Genomic DNA, 27,600 nt, shown 5'->3' with positions numbered 1-27,600 from the left:
GCATACGACGCCTCTTTGCTGCTGTCGCCTCCATGCTGCTTCTTGTTTTGATGACGCATGTGTCGGTGCGACACTGGTGGCTGGTATTGCCAGATTGGGTGTTTTTTCCACTACATATTAAGGATTGTTTACTGTGTGTTTTAGCCGGGTTTTCGAACTATCATTCAATGAACGCGTTCAGGCACACTGAACATACAGTCATACAGTATACTGGTCATACAGTGTACACAAAATTAGTTAGACGTTGTTTCCGTTGCCAGTTTTATATGAATGTCACTAATTTGTTTCCCTGGTTGAATTCTGAACAACCTTATGCATCTGCTTTAAAAGGTTGTAATGTCTTTTTTATTTTTCCTGATGTGTAATATGACAAAATATCAACAGTGGTCTCTGAAATGTAGTGAGTGAAAGTGGACAACTCACAGTGCACTTCCTTTATGGGGCCCATAAATTAGTTATTTTTATTAGCTTGTTTTACATCTTTCGTTATTGTTGATGATTGTTAAAAAATAGACATCTTGCCTAACGGCCAGTTGTGATGTCTTTTCTAGTTTGTTGATAATGTTTAATAATTAAAATGGTCCCCGCAAGTTATGGAATGTAGTTCCTGTATTATAGACCACACAACCTAAGAGTTGTGCTGTCCTTCTTTTTGAAGCAGTACTCATCCTTCTGCAGTAGCATGGGGACACCTGGTGGTGGGGAGAAGTATTACAAATGGCTGCCTTAACCACGTTTTATGAATCAGGAACCATTCATAACACTACTATCACTTCCACATGATGTTTTAACAAGTCAATAATATAGAAAAGTAACGCACACCAAGGGCCACCGTGAGGTGCTGTTCACTGAAGCAGAACAAATGTATTGCTCACTCTTGTGTGTAATGCTTTTTTCAATTTTAACAAGTAAAAAACATTTAACATAATGTTAGATAGTCAGACATGATTGCTTGTAACGTGATTACCAGTCTATGTGTAATAATCAGATACTTGATTGAGTCCTATGGGATCAATAAAGCATCTTATTATTCTGTTCTTTCTTCTAACATTTCATTGTGATCATAGGGAGCTGAGTAGCTCTAATTACTCCAATGTTACCTCTACATGACTAATGTCTACATTTACTGGTAGTACCTTTGCCAATCCTACTACTTCCAGTCATGGTAATGTTATAGGCCGTTTCCTCTATCTGGCGGCTTTAAAATATAGACAAACACCTCATCACTTTTCTTTGATGTAAAAACCCAGCATAGTGCAGGTTGGCTAGATTGGCGGCAGTGAGGACACATTAGTGGCTGAATGACACAATTGCAGCCGATTTTCAAAAACCGCATTTGAGGGCCTTGCCGTGCAATGTCTTACATTTCGTCTTCCAGTGTTTGTTCGTCATCACTGACTAAGGGTACCATAAATAAAAAACAAAAAACAAAAAAAAAAATGCCTGCAGCCGATTCTGGAAAGAGAGGGAAAAGAGGCCAGAGACAAAAGATGATGGTAGAGGGATAAAAGGATGAGGGGGTGAGGGAGGAGAGGAGGTGGGAAGTGACGCTGGTGCTGGTCGTGGGGAGGCTTGTATGGGACGAGTTAGCATGAGAGAGAGAGAGAGAGAGAAAAAAAAAAAAAAAAAAAAAAAAAAAAAAAAAAGAGATGGTTTTAGAGGATTTATGCAGTTTTGTATTAAAACATGTTAGACGTCACAGCTGAGAGAGGAGCGGAGTGATGTTCAGGGATTAGCCGCAAGACAACTCATTTGAGGAAACTGACTTTTTAACCACTGGAAACTGATTCAAGGAGGCTAGCCTTCAGTGCACTGGATATACAACTAACAAATCCCCCTTTCCCCCTTCTCGTTTTTCTTCTTCTTCTCCTCTTTTTCAACTTTCTCTACTCTCTTGCTCTATCTCGCTCCAACATGTTTTTCTTCCAGCTCGTCATCATGTCCGGCACCGCGTTGTTGTCCTACTACATGGAGTGCACGGACCTGTTCAGCGTGCACGTGCAGGGTTTCTTCTGTAATGACGCCGAGCTGATGAAGCCGTACCCCGGCACAGAGGAGTCCAGCTTCATCCCCCCTCTCATCCTGTACTGCGTGGTGGCTGCTGCTCCCACCGCTATAGTGAGTAAAAACCATGTTCTGTGTATTTCGCCACGGTGTTTAAAAACCACATGCTGGACTGTAAACGGCAATACTCAGATGTGGCATGAATATCCAGGCTTTAACTCTCTGAAAGAGCAACCATTTGTTCACTGCTAACAACTTGATTTACATTTTTATAAACTAGAACCACCATAAATGTTGTTCTGAAATGAATAATAATAATCTATTATAATGTTCATTTCACATTATGCTGCTAACTTAGCCTAACATGACCAACTTTTGTGACAGTGTTTGAAATGTAGCTAAATTAATTCAGTGCTGAATTATATATGATTTATGTAGATAAAAAGGCCATCTATGCAGTACATGCAGCCGTGCATCTTATCTCTCTCCTCGGTAAATATCACTTTCTCTGTCGAAATATGGGAGAAAATGTCAAAGCACACTGTCTGACTGAAGACCGTTTCCATATCTTTTTATGGGTCAGCTGAGAAGTTTGGTCCTGATTTCACAGACTGAACTTTTGGCTCCCTGTTTTTGAACTTTATACAGTATCTCTTAGACTTGTTATTTACTGGTTTCGCATCACAAGACATCATGCTGAATGCACCAGTGAAGTGAAAAGTCATGTTGTACAAGGAGCAGGGAATTTGGCCTGCATAAGAAATGTTTTCCTGGACTATGATGTGATTTCTTAAACAGTATGGCTGTGCAGATAGTCTGTCACCCAGGCCGCAGGGTACATCCCGGTGCTAGAAGGCAAGTGGGTTTCCTGTTATGTGTTGTGTCACCATTCATTCACCATTCCTTCAGTTCTGCTGAATGAAAGAGACACGCGTGCATCAGGGAAACTTCTACAGCATCAAGAGGAAATGCCTTTGACTCAGTGTCTCTAAAGCTACGTTCAGACTGCAGGCAAAAGTGTCCCAAATCTAATTTTCTTTAGAAGTAGCCTATAGTAGAAGATCTGATTTTTTCAAATCAGATTTAGACCACTTCCATATGTGGTCCTGAATCAGACCCAGGCCTGATTTTCTTCAATGCGGCCACAGTGTAAACAACCAAGGCGGATTTGATGCGACTTTTACGTCAATCTACATTGACATTTGTCACAATTATGCGCCAGGCGGGAGTTAGCCCTAGAGACAGACAGTAATATTAAAAACTTGACTAGGCCTACAAAAAAACTGTGTCTCTGTGAAGCTATTCACGACGCAGTCCCACCGCCCATGGCTCTCTGCATCCACAGACCTCTGTAGTGAATTTGCAGCCATAACCCCGAAAAAGTAGCCAAAATAGCCAATATGGCTCTCTTTCTTTTCTTTCCTCTCCTCCTCAGCACCTGCTCATTAATGTTACGGCTGCCATTACACAAACATTGTGAAATAAAGGCGAAAATGCTTACTTCCTCCATAACCTCCCTAACTTTAGTGCAATCTGATGTCATTGTTGTTGTCCTTTTGCGCAAGCGGGTCAGTTCAAAACCCCAAACAGTTCACACTGGAATCTGATATAGGGCCCCTTTTTAAAAGGTAATGTAAACAGTCAAACCAAAAAAATCGGATCTGAGCAAAAAATCTGAATTAAGCATTAAGACTTGCGGTGTGAACGTAGCCTATTAGGCCGGGAGCCAGGTCCACTCCTCAGGATGTTTTTTGCTACCTGTTTTTCACGATTATTTCTTATTATCTTATACCTTGGGCCATCACAAGTTGTTAACGACCACCCCCGACTCGGCCCCGTTTGGTCTCAGGGGCCAAAAAACATCCTTTTTGGGAAAAGCTTTTGGCGGAATTATGTAATTGTGAATATTAAGGTACTGCAGCTACAGAAATGGCCATATAACCCTAGAATGTTGCATGGTGTATCCTGACGCATAGGGGAAACTAGCAGAAAAAGATTCTTGGGATTGCTGCCTTTTTGCTTTCAAATATCACCCTCAACATGCCCCAAAAGACAAACAAATGTCTGTCCGCCTGACAAATTGTCATCAAAAGTGATCATTTTCAAGCATTTTATTATACATATCACTGCCTCAAATGTACATGAAATACTTCCCAAGTTTATAAGCTTCAATTTAAGTCCAAGATGACCTTTCTATCTAGAGGATTACAGCTGGTATAACCAAAGTTCTCCACTGTACCTCAAATCGGAGAAAGCTGAACTTTCAAGCATTACCATTCCATATGGGATTAAGCATATTGTTTGCATATGAACAATATTTTTAAAAAGAGTTGAGACTATTAGGAAGGCCTATATGTTTAATGTAGCTAATGCCACTCCGTCCTTTCACAGCTGTTTAGTATGTACAGCAGTATGGATTAGAGACATTTTGACATTGCAGGACAACGACAGGTGAAGGTAATGACATCACTGGGCCTTTTGCACAGCAGGTATTTGTACCTGGCAGAGCAGGAGACGCACAGGTGTGATTAATTCTGTTAACAACGTGTCTTTCAGCCATGTTCGTGAGCCAGCACACACAGAGGAGTGCAGCCCTCGTTAGTGGGATTAATCACACCTGTGAAACCTGTGAGCACATTTCAAAATATCCATGTGAAAAGGGTCTGATGCTACGTTTACACGTGGCCGGCTATTTTCATAAACAGACATTTCAACCTCTCCGTTTTCAAAAATAACATCGTGCACAGCTGTCAGTTTTCAGAAAAGTGTTCGTTTACACGTACCCGTGTACATATGCCGTCAATGCCGGCAAGAGCATGCCAAACCTGTAGGTGGCAGTGTACTGAGAAGCTCAAGCCCAAGTTAGCCAATCAGAACCCCGGAAATAGCAACAACAGCAACGAATCACTTCCTCTCTCTTCTCTTCCTCACTTCCTCGGCTGCCCCAAACCTCCGTTTGTCTCAGTTTACATGCAAACGTGCAAACGAAGTTTTCCCAAATCTCCACTCTGGCCGGAGTTTTTAAAAGAAACGTTGTCAGAGGCGAATTCTCCGTTTGCGTGTAAACGAAGGGCACAAACGAAGGGAAATGTCTGTCAAAATAACCATGTACGTGTAAACAGGGTATGAAGCCTCTGAACACCCACACAGGGGTTTCTATTATAGTTTGTGATTCTGGCTGATTAGACCTCTGCTCAGGTTGAAGGTGGGCTGATGATTTATGGGAATTTATGATGCCACATGTTTTATTTACCAATAAGAATGATAAAGGTGTCATTTGTCCTGCCCTTTCAGGTGCCCTTAAACAGAGAAAACATGACGATGTTCCCTCTAGTGCACCCTTTCAATGACAAAAAGCGTGATGAAGTGCCCTCTGTTGTGCCCATAAATGTAGAAAACATGATGATGTGCCCTCTAGGGCATCCTTCCAATGAAGAAAATGTGATGAAGGGCCCTCTATTGTGCCCATAAATGGAGAAAACATGATGATGTGCAACAAAGCTAACAGTAGGCTCAGGAAGATGTCAATCAATCCGTCCATACACACCCACACAGTCCTAGGAAGAGGTCTAATCAGCCAGAATAACCAAAAACACCTGTATGGGTGTTCAGGGTCTTTCATTTCCAAAAATGTAATACTTGTGTAAGCTGTTAATTTGTAAAGCTGAGTGACAGTTATAAATGAATTTTAGGGCGAGGGCTAAATGTGCACCGCTGATTCAAAACGCTTCATACAGGAGTAGCAGCATATAGCCACTAGATGTCACTTTAGCTCCATGCTTGTTAAACCCTAACCCAGCACCAGACCTGGCACCATATGTCTCTGGGCCCCTGGGTCACTTCATTATTCAACCTGTGTCAAATATATTTCTGTCTGTTTAAAATTATAATTCATTTCTTACCGTTAGAATCGCGCCATATGCGAAGGAAAAGACGAGTCAATCCCAGAATACAGATACAGTCAGTCTGTTTGAAGTGGGGAGGGATCATGCAGTGCATAAATATTAACGTGTGCAGTAGTGTACCACATCAGTTCAGATGTGATGTGTTGTAAAGGAGTCTTTAAAATGATCAATTCCATGTATTGGTTTTGGCTTTGGCATTAGTGTTAGTGTCATCTAGGGAGTCAGGTGTTAAAAAAATAAAATAGGCTACTGTATTTTAAAGCTGTAAGTTGTTATCTGAACATACAGTAAAGGTGATTGGATGTTGAATAAAGGGTTCAAGCAGAACATCTGTAAATGATCAGATCGCACCATGTTTGTTCTCATTGTCAGATGTGTAAGTATGCGGCAGTTGTATAATAATAATTAGCATTTTAAGCTGGTGAACGTCGGCTGTCGTTATTTTATTCCTATTTACCCATGTCATCAAAACCACTGTAGTTCACCAACATTTACAGACTACAGCGCCAACAGACTGTAGTAATAGTCTGTGCATGGTGGTGAGTCCATTGGGCATTTTAACTAAAACAGCAAGATTTGTTTTGTGATCCGTGTGAGCCACTAATCAGCTAAATGCGTCTTTTCCAATCCCCCCCCCCCCACCCACCTCTTTCCTTGTCTTTTCTTATTGTGCATTCTGTTACATTCAGTACTGTATGTTAAATTCATTTTTAAATCAGTTAGTTGATTGTTATGTGTAAAGAACTGCAGCATATAATAAATGGATTCTTAGCATTTCATAATGATATGATTTCATGACGTGCTAAAAACAGTTAAGAATATTAAAGATTGTCACGATGGAATATTAAACAGGCGAAAAAATGTGTCAATTACAACCATTGCACCTTGCATCACTCACCATTCCGTAGTATAATTGATAATATGACCCCCTAAACCACTGGAGTATGTCTTACTATCTTGATGTCATTATGGAATTTGATGTGTGAAACATGTCATTCCCTTTCTTGGTCAAGCGAGTAATGTTCTATTGAATGCTCCACAGCAAACCTAAAATTTTGTTTAAAACTGTAGAGTGCCGTAATAAGTCTTTTAGGAGCGGTTTGTATGTGTCCCACTTGTATATCGCCTTTACAAACTGACATCTTTCTTTATTATTACAATTTCAAGAGGCACTTAATCAGGGATGATCGTAAAATATGTCTGGTTTTTGGACACAACACACCCATTTATTTGTAATGAGATATTACTGTTCTGCTTCCTCTTTGTGTCTCCCGCTTATTGTGTTCATTATCTGGGAAGCTTTCGCTCTTTGCTGTCAGGCTCTAAACATTGAGTGCGGTATGCTAGTCTGAGTAAAGCCTGAATTAGTGTCACTTTTACTGAACAAGTAAAACACATACTGTAGCTCGTATTCCCTCCTTGAAGCTAATTGGTGTGCACATCAGCAGTCCACAGTGTGCACACACACACACACACACACACACACACACACACACACACACACACACACACACACACAAACACACACACAATAAAATAAATTGGTTTCAAATCTGGAAGACTGCTCTCATTGGTCACCAGGAAATGTGACAGACAGTATTATTCACAGCTGATTTGGTTAGAGTGTGTCTGTGTGTAGTTTTGACAGACTCTTCTGCACGGATTACTTCACAAAAAAAAGAAAAGAAAGGGAAAAAAAGAAATCATACTGGAAAGTATAACCGACAAGTTCAGCGTATGTCTTGGTACACCATTTTTCTTTATACAGTGTATCAATGCAGTCACGTTCTTTTGTCTCTTACACAAATAAATTGTTTGTGCGCCTTAAAACTCATTAAATCCTAATAAGATGAATCCTTTCTTCCTTTATCCTGCTTGTCCCTGATCACACACCCCTCCTCAGTGAGTGCTGTGTCAGCTGTTCAACTTTTGTTTAGTACTGCTGGTCATTTCCCTTTCTTCTTTCTCTCTCTCTCATTGGATTATATGTGGCCTTAGTCTCTTTATCCATATGTATGCTATCCCAAACTTTTTAATTGTGCCCTTTGAGAGTGCTGTGTCAGGTGCTACAGTTGTGCTTCACACTGTATATCGCTCCGTCGCCGCATGCGTCATAAACCAGAGAAGCAGCCAATCAGAATTATGATGACAGGGCTGGGATGTTGGCCAATTAGCAAAGAGCCAGTCATTTATTCAGAACGTTCCACATGGCCAGACCATTGGGTGGCTGTAGAGGTTAGATGGGTCGTTTTACTGCAACGTTCTTTAAACCTGTTGAGCCATGTCGATCCTTCACCCTCAACATTAGGAAATATATAATGTTGTTCTTGTCTGGCAAGTGTGGAAGGCTAGGGCTACAGCTAACAATTATTGTCATTGTCGATTAATATGTCGATTATTTTCTCGATTAATCGATTAGTTGTTTGGTCTATAAAATGTCAGAAAATGGTAAAACATGCCGATCAGTGTTTGTTTGCTAAAGAACAAGATGAAATCCTAAAATATCTTGTTTTGTCCACAAACCAAATATATTCAGTTTACTGCCACAGAGGAGAAAAAAATAAAAAATATTCACATTTAAGAAGTCAGATAACTTTTACCTTTTTTTACAATTTTTTTTACAAACTGGTTAATCGATTATCCAAATAGTGAGCAATTAATTTAATAGTTGACATATAATCGATTAATCTTTGCAGCTCTAGATCTAACAGAAGCAGGTGGCATCTGAGCGGTAACCACCATGACTGACTGTAGACGTTTCCGAACACAAACTCCTTGTAAAGGTGGAGATATCAGAGAAGGACGTGTTGAAGTTGAAGAACTCCAATGCATTATTTCCATACCAATTTAGGTCCTTGATGGCTTATTCCACTCACTTTTATGCGTGTCTTGGTAGCAATACTGAAAATAATTGGCTCATTAAGAAGACATTAAAGAAACATTAATTGATCTTTTTTTCTCCACTTCTGGGAAGCATAAGCTGTAAACACAACCATGTCACATGTTTTCACCTTATAAAGTGAATGTGTTAATGTGAATGTGAGCAAACAGTTACACTTCCAGCAGACATGGAGCAACACTGTTGTGGTCTCCATTGACTCCTCAGGGAAAGATCTGGCTCTTTAGCTGCTAAATGTTCCACTATGTTAAGCGGCTAGTCGCTAACTTTTTCTGTCAACTGTTTGGTGCTGTGTTGGATGCTCGAAACGACACTGATGAGAGCGGTTAGAGTGAACCAAATGTCTGTTAAGTCACTATTTATGGCAGAGTGAGGTAACACAATGGAGATTGAACCTATAGGCTGTTTTATGCTTCTGCGTCAACTCCACGCCGTCGCTCCTACGGCGTCATGACCCTTTCGGAGTTCTGCGTCGGGGGTTGCCTTTTGCATCGCGGTACATTTCACCGCCATAACGCTAGGGGGTGATAAGTCTGAGGTTATTTGTGAGGTGTCTGCCAGCCAGTTTATGTTATGTTAGCAAGCAAACTTTAGCACAACTGCCCACAAAGTACTGCTTGCTGGCAAAGTGCTAATTTCAAAGCGTTACTGACATACAGACACTTTACAAACGGATAACCCCGTCATTGTAACCAAAATGTGTCTGAGTTTATTTGCAAAGCTTATGTCAGTGAACTAGCATGTTACTACCTCCCCACAGTAGGCTGCTTGAAACACCGACTGGCAACACACAGGACGAGTTGACTAATCACAGTCCTTGCGGTCTGCGTCGCCTCGACGCAAAGTTACACATTTTTTGGAGGTGCACGTCTAGCTATAGCGGAGGGCTCGGAGGGGGATTCGCGGTGACGCAGAGGGGTCTGCGGGGGTACGCTGTCGATTCGACGCAGAACCATAAATCAGCCATATGACTGACCGATAAAAGTCATTGCATTTGTAGTTTTGCGAACTCGGTGTCTATGGCGACATTCCCGGGAAAAATCACAAGCGTACGTGTTTTCTGCCAGAGATGGGAGGTGGAGCAAACACAACAGATTCACTTCTGTGCGTGAAGCGGTGTACAGTTTTTTTCCTGAAAAATAAACAAATTTGACTTTCAGAAGAAGGCACACAGACGACACTGTTTGGATCTCTGGGGAGTGAAATCCAAAAACACACCTGCAATTACTGCTTATCGCTGAGATTGTAACTTTAAGTTGCGGGGCGGCCAAAACAATGTGCTCCGTAGAGGTGAGAGCGACTGCAGAATTGGATGATAATTCCTTGTTGGGCTCATTGCTACACCTTCCACATAACACGCAGTCGTTTGATCCATTAGTTACTCTATATGAAATTAAGGAAAGGTGTTTTTTTAATCTTACTTAAATTAAATTACTAAGATTAGTTTTTTGTCAAATTTGAAAAGATTATCACACATACTTAACAGCTTATAAACTGTAACAATTAAGTTTTCTGCTGCCTCAGGCTATGTGATTAACTATTTTTGAAAAATCTCTACTTTTGGCAATCAGTATGTTGGAACGAACTGCACCATGAGTCATTCATGGTTTTCCACAGGGGACAGTTGTCACATTTAATATGTGAGTGAATAAAAATGTGAATAACGTGAAACACATACAAAAAAAGGTAGTCCTAAATACTGTGGGCAGTCACTGCCTGTCATTTTTATGTTACAGGTACTGAATTTTATGGACTTTCAAGGGTATTGCGAACCTGAGCTCCCATAAATCTGTTACACTATTGGGTAGGTCAGTGTTATTAAGACAGCAGATGAACCACAAGTCTGTTCCTTTCTGTTTCATGTCAGGCAAATGACTCCTAAGAATTAGATTAGCATGTTCTTTTGTGTGTCTGTTGTTTAACCTTTTCATTTTCTGCTCAGACACCACACAGTTTCAGCTGGATGCCAAGTTGTACCTCAGTGTTCATTGTTCATCATTCATTACATTTGGAGATAGTTGTTTAAAGTCACTTCAGTTCAGTTTTCATGACATTTGTATAAAGGAGAGTGTGGGTTACATGAGTTGAAATAAGACAATCAGTCAGCGTAAAAACTAACCTTTTCAGTGCGGAGACAAATACTGAGGCAAAAAGGAAAAGTTTCAGGGAATTACTTATCATTAGCATTTCAAGGACCTGAATGGAAAAGAACTGGTTTTAATAAAGTTATTTTAAAAAGTTTGCCAGTAACTGACTCACTGGAGATAAAGGTACATCTGAGCTCCCTTCATGGCAAAACTGACCTACAGCATAGCTGTCTGTTTGAATATGCAAAGCAGTTTGTTGTCTTTGATTATGTAATATACACTATGCTTGAATAGGCCCATACATCATTTTGTTTTCATCTAAACCATGACTTATTCCTTTTTAAACAACCCAAGATCAATAGCCTGTAGTGAATTATGTTAGTTAACTGTTACACTTAAAGTGGCCCTCCTTTTTGGCCCTGCAGAAATGCATTTTGATTTGTCACAATTACTGCTCAGCCGTGACTACATGACACAAGTTGCCTGCCTTTTAAAGTCACAGTCTGTTTGAACATAAAGTCATATTTTGGTTTTATAGCCTTTGAAGACAGATGTTTCTGGGTCATTATGCATCAGAAGATGGCGTCTTCTGTCATGATGCATTGATGAGAGTTTCATTTGGTATTTGCATGCTTTATGTCAGTGGGAAAAAAGTGTTTGAAAAGATTAACGCTGCCTCCTTCATGCTGACAAATCCAGACAGGACTGAATCCAGGGCATAGCTTTAAAACATACATACCCTTTTATGTGACTGCTGTCAGTCCCTTTTTCTTCTTTGTTTTTAAATTTTTTTTTATTTCCCAACATCACAAAATTGTAATCTATTCAAAAGATGAATAGATTAGAATTACATTCACAAGAACATGTTGATGATAAAAGAAGCATTCATGAGGGATGGAAAAGAGTTTTGTTACCGGTCCTGGGGCTCAAAAAAAACTCTTGAACACAAAAACAACACACACCAGACCAAAACCACATCTGTACACACATACGCACTTACTGTATGCACACACTCCCGCTCATAAACACACACATATTCTTTTAGCAGCCTGTATCGCCCAAGGCAGTGGGCAATGAGTTTCATTTTGTGTGTCCAGAAAGAGGTTTTCCATTAGACCTGATGTAATGTCCACACTATAATGGACCTGAAGAAATACTGCATTAAGACACAGTGGTTTATGTACACAGGCTAGACAGGGGCAAAATGTTCCTCTGTCCTGTAATGGCATGGCTAACGATGATTTCTTTTCTTCCTTGTCTGTGTGTGTGTGTGTGTGTGTGTGTGTGTCTTTCTCAACTCTTCCTATTTCTGTGTCGCTCTCTGGCATATTCTGTGTATTTGTGTGCGTGTGTAGATCTTTATTGGCGAGGTGTCCATGTACGTGATGAAATCAACGAGGGAAGCTCTCCTGGCCCAGGAGAAAACCATTGTGACAGGAGACTGTTGTTACCTCAACCCCCTTATCCGCCGCATCATACGCTTCATAGGTAAGGACGTTTTCGTGCCAAATAAGTCAAACTGCCCGACACTCCTTCGTGTGGATGGCACCAGGTAGTAGCTGACAACTCAAGACACACATTACATCGCGCTCACACACACACACACACACACACACACACACACAATTTTATCGTAGCACATTTCTTACATGGCAAGTGTTGTGGAATTTCCAGAAACACCATGTTGTGGTAAGATGAGACAAAAGGAAAACTTAGACGACATCAGGTTCTAGGTCACAGGTCAGGAGACGAGAATATTCGGCCGGACTCTAATAACCAAACCTGTCCATGGATGAACATATGTTTGTATCTCTACAGATTGTGGGAGTCTAGGCAGCTACATGCTAAGTAGGGAATGTTTGGTTCCAGGACTGTCTCCTTTTGGAGGTCTGTGGAAACAGGGTAAAGGGGCCTGACACACTTTAGCATACATCCCAGAGACGGATAGACTCAACTAGGTTTCAGGTGAGCATCTTTTGCTTTGGCGCCATCGGTATCTGGGCATAACAAACTGGACAGCTTGAGCGAGAGATATATACTGTACATCTGGGGGAGACACAGGAACCTCAGACTAGGGGACGGCACTACACGACATTGTGGGTAAACTGTACTGTCTGGCCTAATTTCTCCTCCTTAAAGTTCAATACATGTTTCTCTATGAGTCATCAAAGTCTCCCGAAACCAGTGGGGGATCAAGAAAATTTTACATAGGGTGGCAAAGGCGTAGCGAGAGATCTTGGCAGGGTGGCAGGGGAAGACGGTACATGGGAACCCCCATATGTAAACGCACCGCTATGCCCTACTATGCCATGCAACACCCTGCTACGCCCTGAACTGCTACAACTATTATTTCTAGTCATGGTTCCATTGTCTTTATTGTTACTATAATTGTCACTGTTCATCATACCAACTGCTAATTATTATGAATCATAATTCTCTATATCTGTATATCTGTATCCGTCTCTGTGTCCCAACCGCCACTGTTGCACCAAATGCTTGCTCTTGGGGGAATTGTTGGGTTTTTGTAAATTATATGGTGGCCTAATCTGTAAAGTGTCTTGAGAAGAGTGAACTCTTGTTACGATTTGATACTATAAATAAAATTGAATTTAGCTGAAATTGAATTAAATAGCTTGATCATATTTACTGATGCAGACAAATAGAACAGAATGTCTCTTATTTTATCAGTAATTATGATCAAACCAAAAGGCCAAACAAATGCTATGATAGAGAAACTGTAAAACACCATTAGATAATGTATGTATATATGTAAATCTTTACATATCTAACCCTATAACATATACAACCGAATGGAAATAGCCAAAAACTGAAAACATGTCATTTTACAGAGTGAAATGACATGTTATGCTACTGTACTGCAATTTATATGGAAGGAGAATATAAACATACCCTATGGTCCAGGGGTAACTGCAGGCCTCTTCCTCCCTGTCATCTTCATCTGCCTCCTCCTGATCACTCTCTGCCTCTGTCCCTCTCTCTAAATCTGCAGCCTCCTCTTCATTCCTCACAGTCAATTCTTCCTTTCCCTCTTCTCCTTCACTTATTTCTGCATCTCCTTCTGTGGTCTTCTCCTGCTCTGACCCGCCTGGTCTCTCCAGTTCACTGCCTTCTTCTTCTTCATTTCCCTCCTTCTCTTCCTCCTGTGCACTACTCAGAATTTTCTTGCCTGGCAATATCCCCACTTTTAGGTTTCAGCTAATATCTCCAGCTACTCTGGCCTGCAAAGATGTGAAAAACTCTGGTTATCCTTGTATTACATTACATTGTAGGGCCCTGTAGCTAATAAGTAGCCTAACAGACAAAATCAGAAGATATTTATTACATGCACACAACAATTATGTTTAGACTAGCCTTCTAAATCCCATTGTATTTGTGGTTTTCCCAGTTTGACAGTAAAGGATGTCACCTGGTTTAATTTGTGCAGCCTTATTGTGATATGTGAGAGGAAGTGAATTTTAACTAATCACATACAAATGATCGGTCTCAGCAAGCACTGTGTGTTGTAACATAACGTCACCAAAACGGCGACCCTCTGTAAATGTTATGAATTCAAGCATGCCAGTTTGTAATATTTTGTATTATACTGTTCTTGTCTTTACTAAAATCAAAACTAATCAAAGGGCAGAATGCTCTTACAAATCACGAAGGAGCGATTTGACTTTTGGCTAACGTAATAGACACGCATTTGCTGATGCTGGCTCGCCTTTAGCATACATTACATTTATTACAAATGTAACTTTAAGTTAAACATGTGTGTTTAAACTTTACCTGGGGAAACTGACTTCACCTTCAGAGGCTCGGGGGGGCAGCTCAGTCGCTCCAGTCTTTGCCGGGATGCAGGGCCATTCCCCCAAGAGCAAGCATTTGGTGCAACAGTGGCGGTTGGGACCCAGAGACGGATACAGATATACAAATATAGAGAATCATGATTCATAATAATTAGCAGTTGGTATGATGAACGGTGGCAATTATAGTAAAAATAAAGATAATGGAACCATGGCTAGAAATAATAGTTGTAGCAGTTCAGGGCGTAGCAGGGTGTTGCGTGGCATAGTAGGGCATAGCAGCGCGTTTATGGGGGTTCCCATGTACCGTCTTCCCCTGCCACCCTGCCAAGATCTCTCGCTACCCCTTTGCCACCCTATGCAACATTTTCTAGATCCCCCACTGGAAACATGTATTGAACTTTAAGGAGGAGAAATTAAGGCAGACAGTACAGTTTAGATCCCCCACTGCACCACACCGCAGCAGACTCGCTGTGTGCGAGCCAGACTGTGCGAACGCCGCTCTGCACGTTTGATGTGGGGACGTAGCTAAGTAGTTGAGGGCCAGGGGGCTAAGATTGCATCGACAATTATTATTTATTATTAATTAATGTAAATTAATTGTTTGTTTCGATGTTTTAAGAAGCTTGTGGACATAGTGGCAGTTTGTTTTTACAAGCACAGTTTTTTGAACACCAAAGTTAGGGGGGCAGCTGGGGGGGCAAGGCCCTACAGTGGGGGGGGTCAGCTGCCCCTTGCCCCCCTGTATATCCGCCCCTGCCCGAAACATGTATCATACTTCATGTATCTTGAAGTCAAGTTGCTCCTGAGCGTTTCTATAATAGCAAATTTGTATCTTATGGTATACACTGACTATTCAGGGAAAAAAAGTAATTGTTTTTGAGTAAGGTTCGAACGTGCTGGTAAAATTGTTTTAAACAGGAGTCTGAAGGATCATTTTTCTGATTTGAATCATTTCACTCAGTTCAGTACAAAGATTCACACTCACTGACTGTGTAGTTTGTTTTGTTTTGTATTTTGTAGCTAAGTGATCACATTATTATTCAAATGCACATCCCTATGCACTCCAGTGATCACATCACCATTCATAGTGCAGTGACATTAAGGCGCTGCTTTTGACTGTCTTCAGTTCAGTTTCATTTAGTAGAACACTATATAAACACTGCTTATAAGGTTAATAACTCAGTAAACAATGCATCTGCAGCATCAGGATCGTTTCTGGGGCTTTCACAGTCTTTCAGTAAGCTTTTTTTTTTTTTTAACCAGGAAGCAACGGCTGCTGTATATCATGGCTAAGCTGACAGTTGAATGTGGGTGCTGTCAGTCACCTGTGAGGGGAGCTCCAATGCAAAAAGCTACCAATTCGAACAGTAACCCTGATGATTCAGAGCTTGAGGATTCTGGTATTTAGGATTAGCTTGTTCATGTTCGGAACACCTCTGGCACCATGTAGAAAGGACAAATGTATCCTACAAAGGACAAAAGAGGGTGAGCCTCCAGCAGGGAATGCAAGCAAAATACCACCAAATAGGGTCATCAAGACATCAGCAACCTGTTAATAACACGATATGTGACGGGATCATCCATTTCTCTGTTGTGTCAGAGGCAGGTCGATGCACAGTGGAGGATGAAATGAGAAGATGAGGTTTCCAAGGATGGCAGCAGCTTCCTCTAGCCAAACATGCAAACCTGAGGTCGTCCGCATTAATTTAGTTTTACATCAGCAGATTTTCATCCTCCGTGTTTTGTTACTAGAAAATAAAGTACATGCCTGTAGCACACACCTGACACTAGAAATAGTGACCTTATGGTAGCTGTGGAGCTAATATGTTTTATTTGCTTGCTGCTGCTCTGATGAGTTGATGCTGGGAATTAGGGCAGTGGTGTATCATTTAGATGATGCGTGTCAAGATGATGCCTGTGTCTGTGTGTGTGTGTGTGTGTGTGTGTGTGTATGTGCCCTTGAGTGTATTCAGTAGGCAATAGACTTTGCTCAAATTATCAATGGACTGCAGTTAGCCAACAGTTGCAAACACCTCAGCATTGTTCAAGTGTGAATACAATGACTTTATATGTGACGTTATAGGGAAATAAATACTTAATAAGCATGCACATGCACATCAATGAAAGAATATTAAGCTGTTCTGTATTCCTTCTGAGTTTACACTTTGACATCCATGCATCCATAATCTGTAACCGCTTATCATTAGAGGGTCGCGAGTGGCTGGAGCCAATCCCAGCTGACATTGGGCAAGAGGTGGAGGTACACCAATTTTTGACGCTTTTTTCCGAAGTTTTTGGTGCTTTTTTGGTGCTTTTGACGCCATATTTCAATGCTTTTTTTATTCATGGTCAATAAACCTAATTTTGAGTTAAAACAAAGCAGAAATTATGAATTATTTTGACTAATAGTTAAGATCAGAGGATGTTGAGTGGGTCACAAACTGGTATGCCAAAGTTTAGTCAGGATACGGTTTTGAAACCATTACATTTTTTTTTTTTCAATTCAATAAAACACCCAAAATGCAATGAAAGTAATCATTAATTTTACCTGTGAAGAAATATGTATGGCTTCCATACAACGTACATCCATGCATCTATGTTATTTTTGGGCAATTTGGTTGAAATTAACCCATATTTCTAATATAAAAAACTTTGAAAACGAGTCAAATACGACCCAAGGACAACACAAGGGTTGATCTTAGGTAGGTAAACTTGCTGGTCGAGTCTTTTTTTTTTTTCAGTTTAAATACAGCAAACTGACCTAACTGAACAGATTTCGGTAATTCTTCAGTGAGGGGAGCCAATTGGGATCAAGTCCAGCTGTGATGCATTTACTGCAGCCTCTCTGAAACTACATTAGCTACTGAAACAAAATTGAATTGAATTTAAACATCTTGTGTAAATCCTACATAGGCAAGGCAATATATAAAGTTTGTCTTTCTTACAATAGGGCTGCTTCATTTTCGCCGCTATTAAAGGTAAGGTTTGCAACCTTGCGTACCTGTGCCACGTCTCTGAAAGGGCTTACGAGACATCTAGCTACGACCTTTGAGTATCATTTTTTACAGCCACCAAGCTTTAGTAGAACTGGGCAAACTGACAGACTCTCTGCTATCTGTTCCAGTAAATGAGGTCGTCTGCTGGACTTTCCTGGCGTACTCAGAACTGTATTGTTCATTTTTAAATAATATCCCTTCAACTTATAAAACACTCATCAGAAATTCATTAGGCAATTTGCATGATTTATATTTCCGTCTGCTCCCGAACAATCTCTCAAATTTGTAGGATCACTGAGGCTTTTAGTTTCCCACTCTCTTGCTCCCTCCCTCCCATCTCCTCTCATCCTAATCCCCCCCCTCTCTATTTCCCTGAATGATGCCCTTCACACAATTGTGTCCCTGTAACACCCCCACCACCCCCCCCTGCAGCCCCCCCTGGATCAGAATACAAAGCAGAGTAATTTCATGGCTAAGCAGGCCAGATAATCAGTAGTCATATTTCACAGAAAAAGGAATGCAGACGCAGACATTGGTCAGGGTTGGTGGGCTGAAAGTGTCACTGCAATCATGAGATGCTATTTTTTTCCCCTGCGTGTTTATGTTACTTTTGTCTGCCAGTTGTCCACTCTTCTTTACTTCCATATTAACTTCATTTTATTCCAATGTTTCTGTAACGTAAAAGACATTACAAAATCAATACAATTTGCATTCAAAGTTCCACAGCAGGATTCTTTTCAGCCAATAATGTCAACATTAGATATTCTGGAGTTTAGCTCTGCCTAATGACAGTTGGGAGCTCAAGTTCCAGCGCTGGGAGCCAAATAGTCACAGGCCAATTTAACCCCGGATACAAGGTGATTACACCATGATGTAAGGGCGGAAGTGTGAGTTAAGCTCTTAAGGCTTTGGGTTATGTGTTTATGTGTTAATGTTGCTCTGCTGTGGGGTTTTATGTGCTGTAAATTCTCATTGTGTGTCTGTGTGTGTGTCTGTGTGCCCCAGGTGTGTTTGCATTCGGTCTTTTCGCCACAGACATCTTCGTCAACGCGGGCCAGGTGGTGACGGGAGGGCTCTCGCCCTACTTCCTGTCTGTCTGCAAGCCCAACTACACCGGGACCGAGTGCCGTTTTAATCACCAGTTTATCGTCAACGGCAACATCTGTACCGGGAACCCCGTTGTTGTGGAGAACGCTCGCCGGTCGTTCCCATCCAAGGATGCTTCGCTGAGTGTTTACTCTGCTGTTTACCTGACGGTATACAAACTATTTTCCTAAGCACAAGCCATATTTTTTTTTACTTTCTGTTTGCATTTGTTGTTCTGTTTATTTAAATCAGACCACATAATAGTGCAGACAAAAAAAAACGGAAATTCTCCACCACATTTTCTGATTTTATTCAACACAATGTGAGCACAGTTGATTAAAAATCAATGTCAAGTGTACTTGTACTCATTTGGGACTGGACTTGGTGAGAACTAATTTTGGAATAATGAAGAAAACACCCAAACAATCAGCCGGGACTGATTAAAGATAAACACTAGCATTGTAATTTGAAAAGGTTTGGATTATTTGCTGTAAAAATGTGCTATGTAGCACATCAATCTTTGATGGAGGAATTGGCAAGGAGGGACTTCATTTTTCTTGAAAGTGTGTAGAGCAATGTCTCACAAAAGCGTACGTGCATGCATTTTTAGAAAATTGGCTGGAGGAACGCATGAAGAATGGCTTTTTGAAAAGCTGCGGTTTGATATCCGAGTGACAGAGGGGCTCAGCTGCCGAAAAGGTTAAGGAGAGTGAGCATAGGTGCAGATGTTATCAGCAGGAGCAAGAGGAATACAAGGACAAGTTGTTGATGAATAGAGGATTTGATACGCACAGCTCCACGGTCTGACGTGGGTGGGGGTAAAAGTTCAAGAAGTGAGAACAATATGTGAAGGAACAATGTGTGTCTTAAAATGCTGACAGTCTTCCCACAACTTTCCCTCGCAGTAAGAGGTTCCCCTATTACGTTAATCTTTTATGCCCTGTGAAAAAAAACTATTTCAGTCATATGATGTAAGTTTTTGAAATCTTTCTTTAACCGTTTTGTTGTGCAATGGAGGCTTTGTGCTCTCATGAAATGGTAAAATATTTGATTTCATTTCTGTGGGAACACCTCCAGTTGTTGCTTCTGTTCTTCTCTACTGAAAGAGAGGAACAGGGGCTCTTTTTTTTTCTTTAGGACACAGTAAAGAAACAATATTTTTTTCATGTTCGAATTTTATTTGCCTTCTTTCCTCCTTTCTAGATGTACATCACCAGCACCATCAAGACCAAGTCCAGTCGCCTGGCCAAGCCTGTGCTCTGTCTGGGCACACTCTGTTCGGCCTTCCTCACCGGCCTCAACCGAGTCTCAGAGTACCGAAACCACTGCTCGGACGTAGTGGCCGGATTTCTACTGGGATCAGCCGTCGCTCTGTTTCTGGTGAGGACGATGGAAGAGTGAAATGCTTGGGGAAGTGTCGGAGTGGTGATTAGAAAAGAAGAAGAGTGAAGAGACGATGATTATTCTGAGGTGGATTCTGTTCATGACTTATTTTCAAATTACAGTATAGTAATAGTCTTTTTAGCTGCATTTTGGAACTGACTCAAACCAGTAATTAAATGATAAATTTAGGCTGCAGCCGTTACCAAAGCCCATAACATGGTTTTGATGCCATTTTGCAAAATGATGTCCTAAAATGTTTATACACATCAGATTTGTTAATATTCATTTGTATTGATCTTTAGTGACATCAATACGCGTCTGTAGAGGCCACATGGTTTATGTGAAAGTTAGCTGTGCAGCAATGCAGTCATGCACTGTCTTCCTAAACACTAGTTTGGTAAAGAAGCAGTTTGTGAAGAGGTGCTAGAGGGAAAGGATGTGAAACGGGATGAAGCATGGTTTATACTGAGCTTGAAGGAGGTTCAGATGCAGGTGAGTTAGGATAGAGGGGAAAAGGCAAGGATGCACTGGTTGATTGGTGGAAAGAGGAGAAGAGAAGAAAGAAGAGAAGAGAAAAATACTGAGGTGGCACCTGGATTTCTACTGAGATCAGCAGTCGCTCGGGTTTTGAAAGAGCTCAGTGAGGAAGGGAAAGGTGAGAAGAAAGTTGAGGGAAACTAGTTTTTAAGTAGTTTTAAATGGGGGTTGTTGTTCAGAGATGATGGAGGGAACCAGTTAAAGGAACAAGTGATCTGATTAAGTTCTGGTTTTGTACTCCTGGCATGGTAAAGGATTATTGTCATGTTAAAGAGATCTTGATGTGTATCATTGAAATAAATGTCATTAAGGTATACATTGGGCAGACTGGACCAAAACAATTGTCGCTGTCCTTCGTTCTTTAATGTAGAACCAGGTCAGACTCCTGTTACGTGTTGTCAAACAGCCTGGCCTCCCTGCAAATTAAAATCCTTTAGTCAGCATTGAATTGTATAATTGTATAATTGAGTTTATAAATGCAGGGTAGTGATTACAAGTGGTTTTTTGGGTTGAAGTGGAAAAGCCCATTGAGGAGAACGGAAGGTGAAGTGAAACCCCCACAAATATAAAAAAGATGAATTTAACAGTCATGTTTATTGCCGCTGGGCCTGAGCCTTAAAAACAGGACGTGGTGTGTAAGAGAGGGGAGGAAGGAGGAGGCATGGAGGGAAGACTGATGATGTATTCATAGGGAAACTCTTTAGATGATCTGAGGCTGATGGGAATGTCATATACTCACCAAAAAAAGAAATGTCCTCTCACTTTCAACTGCTTTTATTTTCAGTCAACTTAACATGTGTAAAACTTTGTACAAACATAAAAACATTAAACTACTAAGAAATAAACTGAACAATGTTACACAGACATGTGACTAACAGAAATGGAAAAATGTGGCCCTGAACAAGGATAGTCAAAATCAAAAGTCACCGTCAGTATCTGGTGTGGCCACCAGCTGCATTAAGTACTGCAGTGCATCTCCTCCTCATGGACTGCACCAGGTTTGCCAGTTCTTGCTGTGAGATGTTACCCCACTCTTCCACCAAGGCACCCGCAAGTTCCTGGCCATTTCTGGGGGGCATGGTTCTTGCCCTTATACCCTCCGATCCAACAGGTCCCAGACGTGCTCAATGGGATTGAGATCTGGGCTCTTTGCTGGCCATGGCAGACCACTAACTTTCCAATCTTTTATTTTTTGTTACTGTAGACAATGAGTTGCAATAAATATGGAAAAATGGGCCTGTACACCACTGTACCTTAAAAAGATTGTACGCCTGGCCTGAGTATGACATGTTTGTGCAGACATAGTACTTTAGGCGTGAAAATGATATTAGGAATGGATGAGAGTTGGATTATAATTTACAAACAGCTCTACATGATGGTGAGGAGCGGTTGAAATACTTGTTTTTTTTTCCAAAAGGTTTGCAGCATAACCAGGGCAAATTAAACCCAGAGAAGATGATGTTTTTTGGCAATTTGTTCATTTTTAATGGGGGGGCAGACCCAGTTTGTTATGTTATGGTTACCCATATTGCGAACCACCCCATGAACAACTATTTTTGTTCTGTATTTTTTTAAATTTAGTCCAAAGAGGTCAAAGCTCCAGCAACACATATATTATTAGTAGGAACAGCATTATTGTAAACCGCATATCAGCTTGTGGTCTTCATCAGGGTCATCCCCCTTCGTCCCCCCTTCCTCCCCCCTTAAATTGTCTACTGGTAGCCACCATACCTGCTCTTGTCTTTGATGTTGTGTTGTGGACTTGCAAGGAAGCTAAACGGTAGTGATGTGTTTTGGTCAACCTGCCACAAACTTTGTTATATCGTTGTCTGACCTGATTTGATCAATGTAATGACAATAAAGCTACTTTGAACTTTAAAGCAGCTTGTCCTTGGACCATGAGGAGTAGGAACCACAGCAGCTCACTCTTTAGGGTATTAGCTTTCAATGACTGAGCTATAAAAATTGACATACATTGAGTTGGTGAACTCCAGGGAAAGACAGACACAAGAAAGTCAATCACCACAGCAGCTTTTGAACCTACTCATTATCAGCTTTTCAGCAAACTGGGGGGTGGTGGGAATGCCTTTCCCCTACACATTGACCTAATGGTCCTGATGAAGCCTATCAAGGTCTTGTCATCTGAAAACTGAGGCCATTTGATGGACTGCTATCTGGAGTGAAATTAATTGGTACAAAAAGAGTAGAAATCAGGTATAACTCAAATCCCCGTGCTATCAGTGCTGACAGCAAAGAGATCCGAATGGACTCATCAAACAGCAACTGCCTTTGGTGTTACAAGAGGTTTGTCCTCTGCCAGCTGATTGAGGGATCAGTGTTAAGCACTTGGCAGTGGAGATCCAGGATGATGTTGGAGACAGAGGTGTCCACTTGATCCAAGACAAAGTAGAGGCACATGCTGACTGACCTGCCACGTGTGATAGAAGCAAAGCCCTTTGGAATTTAAAATAGCTTACAAACTACACCTCACATTCAAGGCTTTCAAGGTATGTAGAATCGCTATATGAAAGCAATATTTGACATACAGTATGTTTTATGTTACAACACGCAGATGTGAGAATCAAAAACATAAGTCGTGTGTCAGTTCAATCTGGACAGTTTTCTTGGGACAAAAATTAGAGCCTGTGGCAAGAGAATATGAAAGTTTTATTCAAAATCTCAAATTAGATCTTTCAACATTTTCATGTCAAAAAAATGTCACTATGCTCACCTGAGACAATAGATTGCAGCTTGGCCGAGCCTATCTTAGCATGGATGACAGGCTGACATGGAAAGAAAGCAGCCTTCCTCGGTCTTCGGGGATGCTCTTCAATTGAGTGAAAACAAGAAAGTGGAAACCATACTGAAATGAATTTGAAACAAGGAGGATAGCTGTAGATACAAAGATGTTTTTATCCAAGGTGAAGTGCTTGGTTTGGGAGCACTAGAGAAGCACTGTCCATGAACTTCTACAAACATGGAAACCTTAAGCATCCTCCAGCATTGAATCGCTTTGCTTCATTTTCTTCTATGCCACTGCCTAAGGGCATGTTTGGCCTGAGGGCACGTTTGGCCTAGGGGGGGTGGAACTCTCCCTCGGGCTGCCTTCTTTGATTAACCAGTCCATGCAGGAGTACAGAAATACGACAACCTTGGTTGTGTCTCTATTCTTAAAAGACCCTAACAAAAAATGTCTAAGAATTTTATTAACAGACATGAAAATGAAGAAACAAGGCATCGGTTAACTGCGCTGGGCGTGGTGCCATGCCACAAAGATGAACCCGCCAGAGCAGCTCCGTTGACTGCATTAAACGATGGCTGCATTTTGTAGACTCATACAAAGTTTGATTGAGCTTTTACACCCTTGTAAACTTTATATTAAAGTGATAACTGTTCCAAAGTTGTGATCACATCTCCAAAAAAACTCATGGATGCTCTTACATATAATTGGAGTCTTATATCGCAGTGGCCCATGGGCCGGCAGGTGGTCTGTTTAAGGTACAACTAATCTCATTTTAATATGGACATTAAGTAACGTCTTTTAACAATGGTAGGACTCTCATGATCCATTATACTACTTACAATACTACTTTGTCTGATTAGGAAGTTAAAATGGATCTTCAGGGACTAGTGCATATACACACCCTTGTATTTAGGAGGTGGCGAGATTGTTGGACAGCCTGCAGTGCACTGCGAGTGTTGATATTATTTGGTGTATGGAATCTCTGTCAAGGCATACATTTTAACCATGCTAGTGGCACGGCTCTAGGGTTGGCAGTGTCAGTCTGTCGGTCCACCGCTTCCCTCTGGACTGGAATATCTCAGCAACTATTGGATTGATTGGCAAGAATGTTCTTGATATCCAGACGATGAAGCGTTTAAGACTTTAGTGATCCCCTGACTTTTCCACTCGTGCCACCGTCAAGTTGAGTTTTGTGGGTTTGAGTGAACTGTTGAATGGATTACCTTGAAATTATTTGGTACAGTCTTTTGATTTGGTCGGTGGTCTTTTAACTTTTCATTTCACCATCAGGTAAATTTTTTTCCCTAATTCTTTGCTTTGCCCAATTCTTTCTTTTACCTTCAAAACTATTGACATTCCCATCAGCCTTAGCAAATGATAGCACGCTAACAAGCTTAACTAAAAAAACAAGGTACGCATTATAACTACATCAGTAGGCTATGTTAGCATTGTCGTTGTTAGCATGTTAATATTGGCATTTAGCTGAAAGCACTGCTGTGCCAAAGTAAACTATTTATAAATGTGTATTTAGACACTTTTTTTTATTAAGTTTATGAAAAAGATATTCTGCATAAATTGAAATTAACAACTTTAATAAACTCATGGGTTTATTAAACTTAATTTCAAATGATCTAATGTATAAACCTTATGTGGACCCAGCCTGGTTTGATGAAAAAAGTCATAATACCAGTCACAACATCAGAATGTCACTGCTGAAGCTAACTTTTCCGTTCTAAGAATGAATCCTTGACGTTTCAGTTCCATGTTGGCCTGTGTCATTATTAATCTACTTTGCTATTAATGTTAAACTGTCCTCACACCTTACAGGGCATATGTGTTGTGAACAACTTCAAAGGCGTCCACAGTGCAGCAGCTAAACAGAAAACGGAAGACTACCGTGGTCTGCCTCTGATGACTTTCCCCCGTGTAGAGAGCCCTCTGGAGACCCTCAGCGCACAGGTACCTAAAAACACTTAACCTGGATTCCCAAAATCCTAATCTCTGTGATGCACATTATCTTTACAAATGAATTGACAGAGCTCCCTTGAGACCGTAAGCTTAATACAAAAATCAGCCTTTAGAATTAACTCTACTGTAATTTGCTATTCCTGTAATGTGTTGTAATTTACGTTCATGTCCTGCTTCAATTAGTAATACTCTATATTTCCCAGAATTCCCATTAATCAACTAAAGACAGGGTTTACAGTCACATATTTGGTTGACCATGTGTCCTTTCTTTCTTTTTCTTTCTTTCTTTCTTTCTTTCTTTCTTTCTTTCTTTCTTTCTTTCTTTCTTTCTTTCTTTCTACACAAAGCAATAACACATGTTCAGAAGAACATACAGGCATGGCATTTTGCACTACACCCCTGTCCTCCTTCCCAAACGCACAGAACCACACACAGAACCTCACACAGAACCTCACACAGAGCACTCCTGATATTGTCTGACAATGATTTCCTCTACGTCTTCATTTCCACCCCTTTTCTCCCTCTCCTGTCTCCTTTTCTGTTACTCTTTTTTGATCTCTTTCAATCCTTATACTTCTTCCTCCATCCCTCCCTCCTCCCACGTTCATTTTCAGAACCACTCGGCATCGATGACAGAGGTCACATGACTAAGGGGGCAGCACCGGGTCACGTTTGCGTCTCCACAGCACTTCCAGACACAATGACGAGGACGCATGCCACGTGGCTCCGAATGCTTAACAAAAAACATTGCTGATATATGTGTTTAATTCACCTGAGGGACAAAATACACCATGTTTCTAATGGTTCTCATCTAGTTGGGCTATGCTCAATTCAACCTGCACACCTATCGCATCAGCGGCAAAAATATCACAAGGCAAACTTAAGCACAGATTGTTTTTCCAGATACTGGAAAACCATTTGAAACATAGGGCATTTTTCTCTCCAAGGTGCGCTGGTTTGTAGTTAGAGGACGGTGTTTTGTACATTTTGTATGAGCGAGAGCTGTAGCCTATCCTGACAGTGTTAAACCTGCGCACTTCCTGTCGGCTGACTCACTCTGTTTTACATCACATCCTCCGTCAGGTGACTTGCCTTGTCGATCACCACATCTATTCCCCGTCAGTATGAAAAATCTGCTATGGAAAAAATATTGATGTTGTTGTTCTGTGATGTTTGTCATTTGTACAGAAAAAAAAAGACTTCCTTCTTTTTATTATCTCTCTCTGTGCATTAATTGACCGTGTCAGGTCATATTTTGTAAAGATTTTTGTCAATCTGTATGACTATTATGATCCATTTGGACCTGTTTGCCTGCTGTGTAAACCTGGATATGTTTTGGTATCAGTATAGGTGTTTTGGGGAACAAACTCTCTCCCCTTTGGAGGAAACGACAAGGAAGAGTCAGTGAAGTCCTCCGAGTTAGAAAATGGGGTTTGGCACTTGCAGTGTCAAGAATGGAATGGAATTCTCACTATGAGTTTGTGTGTTTCACCCCCCGTTTCCTGATTCACTGTGATGTTAATAATAGGAATTCCTTTACAGACAGGTCCAGTGGGGCTAGCCTGGTATGGTATGACTGCATAATTTAAAACTGAAATCCCAATGGAAGACATCTTTATGAAATACATGGAAAAAAGACGGGAAAAAAAGACAGAAATGCTCTTTCGTATGAAAGTGAGTGACTTACTAAAGGCTTGGCTAGCCCTTTGAATGGAAACCAGGCTAATGACTCCTGCTTCACATTTCCTCCTCGAGGCACCCCTCTCCCTCCCCAACCCACCAGTGGATTGTGATGCGATGTTGTGACTCCATTTCCCATTGGAAGATACGCCCAGCATGAAGAGAGAAGTCAAGATGTTTTATAGATATTCATGATTTCAATTATACTCATTATCATTGTGATTATAAACGTCTTTTACTTTAAGAACACAAAAAAAGCATTTAATTTGAAATGCTACATTTCTTTTTTTTTCTCTTTGTTTGTCCACAAATTAAATAGTCAGTAGCAAAAATGGGTTCTCTTGTCTTTTTCATTACGTGTCAGAATGCTGAAATTAGTGGTACCTTTCTTTTTCTTGTCATAACAAATTGTGGCTAAAGACAAGGAGGATAACAGGTTTGGAATATAGAAACAATAACCCTGTTCCTCTCCTATTTCATTTTATTTATTTATTTTAAACAGA

General features: G+C 40.8%; 1 protein-coding gene across 3 annotated transcripts in view; it reads left to right on the top strand.

Annotated features, from left to right (window-relative positions):
- plppr1 (phospholipid phosphatase related 1) overlaps positions 1-27,429 on the top strand; it is a 61,150-nt gene extending 33,721 nt beyond the window's left edge. Inside the window, exons 3-9 of one of the 3 annotated variants that reach the window (XM_039780696.1) lie at positions 1,930-2,118; positions 12,251-12,383; positions 18,706-18,956; positions 19,990-20,166; positions 25,277-25,408; positions 25,765-25,793; positions 26,032-27,429. In XM_039780696.1, coding sequence (XP_039636630.1) covers positions 1,930-2,118; positions 12,251-12,383; positions 18,706-18,956; positions 19,990-20,166; positions 25,277-25,408; positions 25,765-25,770 — 888 coding nt within the window. In that variant the 3' untranslated portion in view covers positions 25,771-25,793; positions 26,032-27,429. The other 2 variants (XM_039780694.1, XM_039780695.1) reach the window with 2 other exon arrangements.
- The last annotated feature ends 171 nt before the right edge of the window (positions 27,430-27,600 follow it).

This window comes from Perca fluviatilis, chromosome 17 (genome assembly GCF_010015445.1).
Source record: "Perca fluviatilis chromosome 17, GENO_Pfluv_1.0, whole genome shotgun sequence".
NCBI lineage: Eukaryota > Metazoa > Chordata > Actinopteri > Perciformes > Percidae > Perca > Perca fluviatilis.
This window is presented reverse-complemented; position numbering and strand designations above follow the sequence as displayed.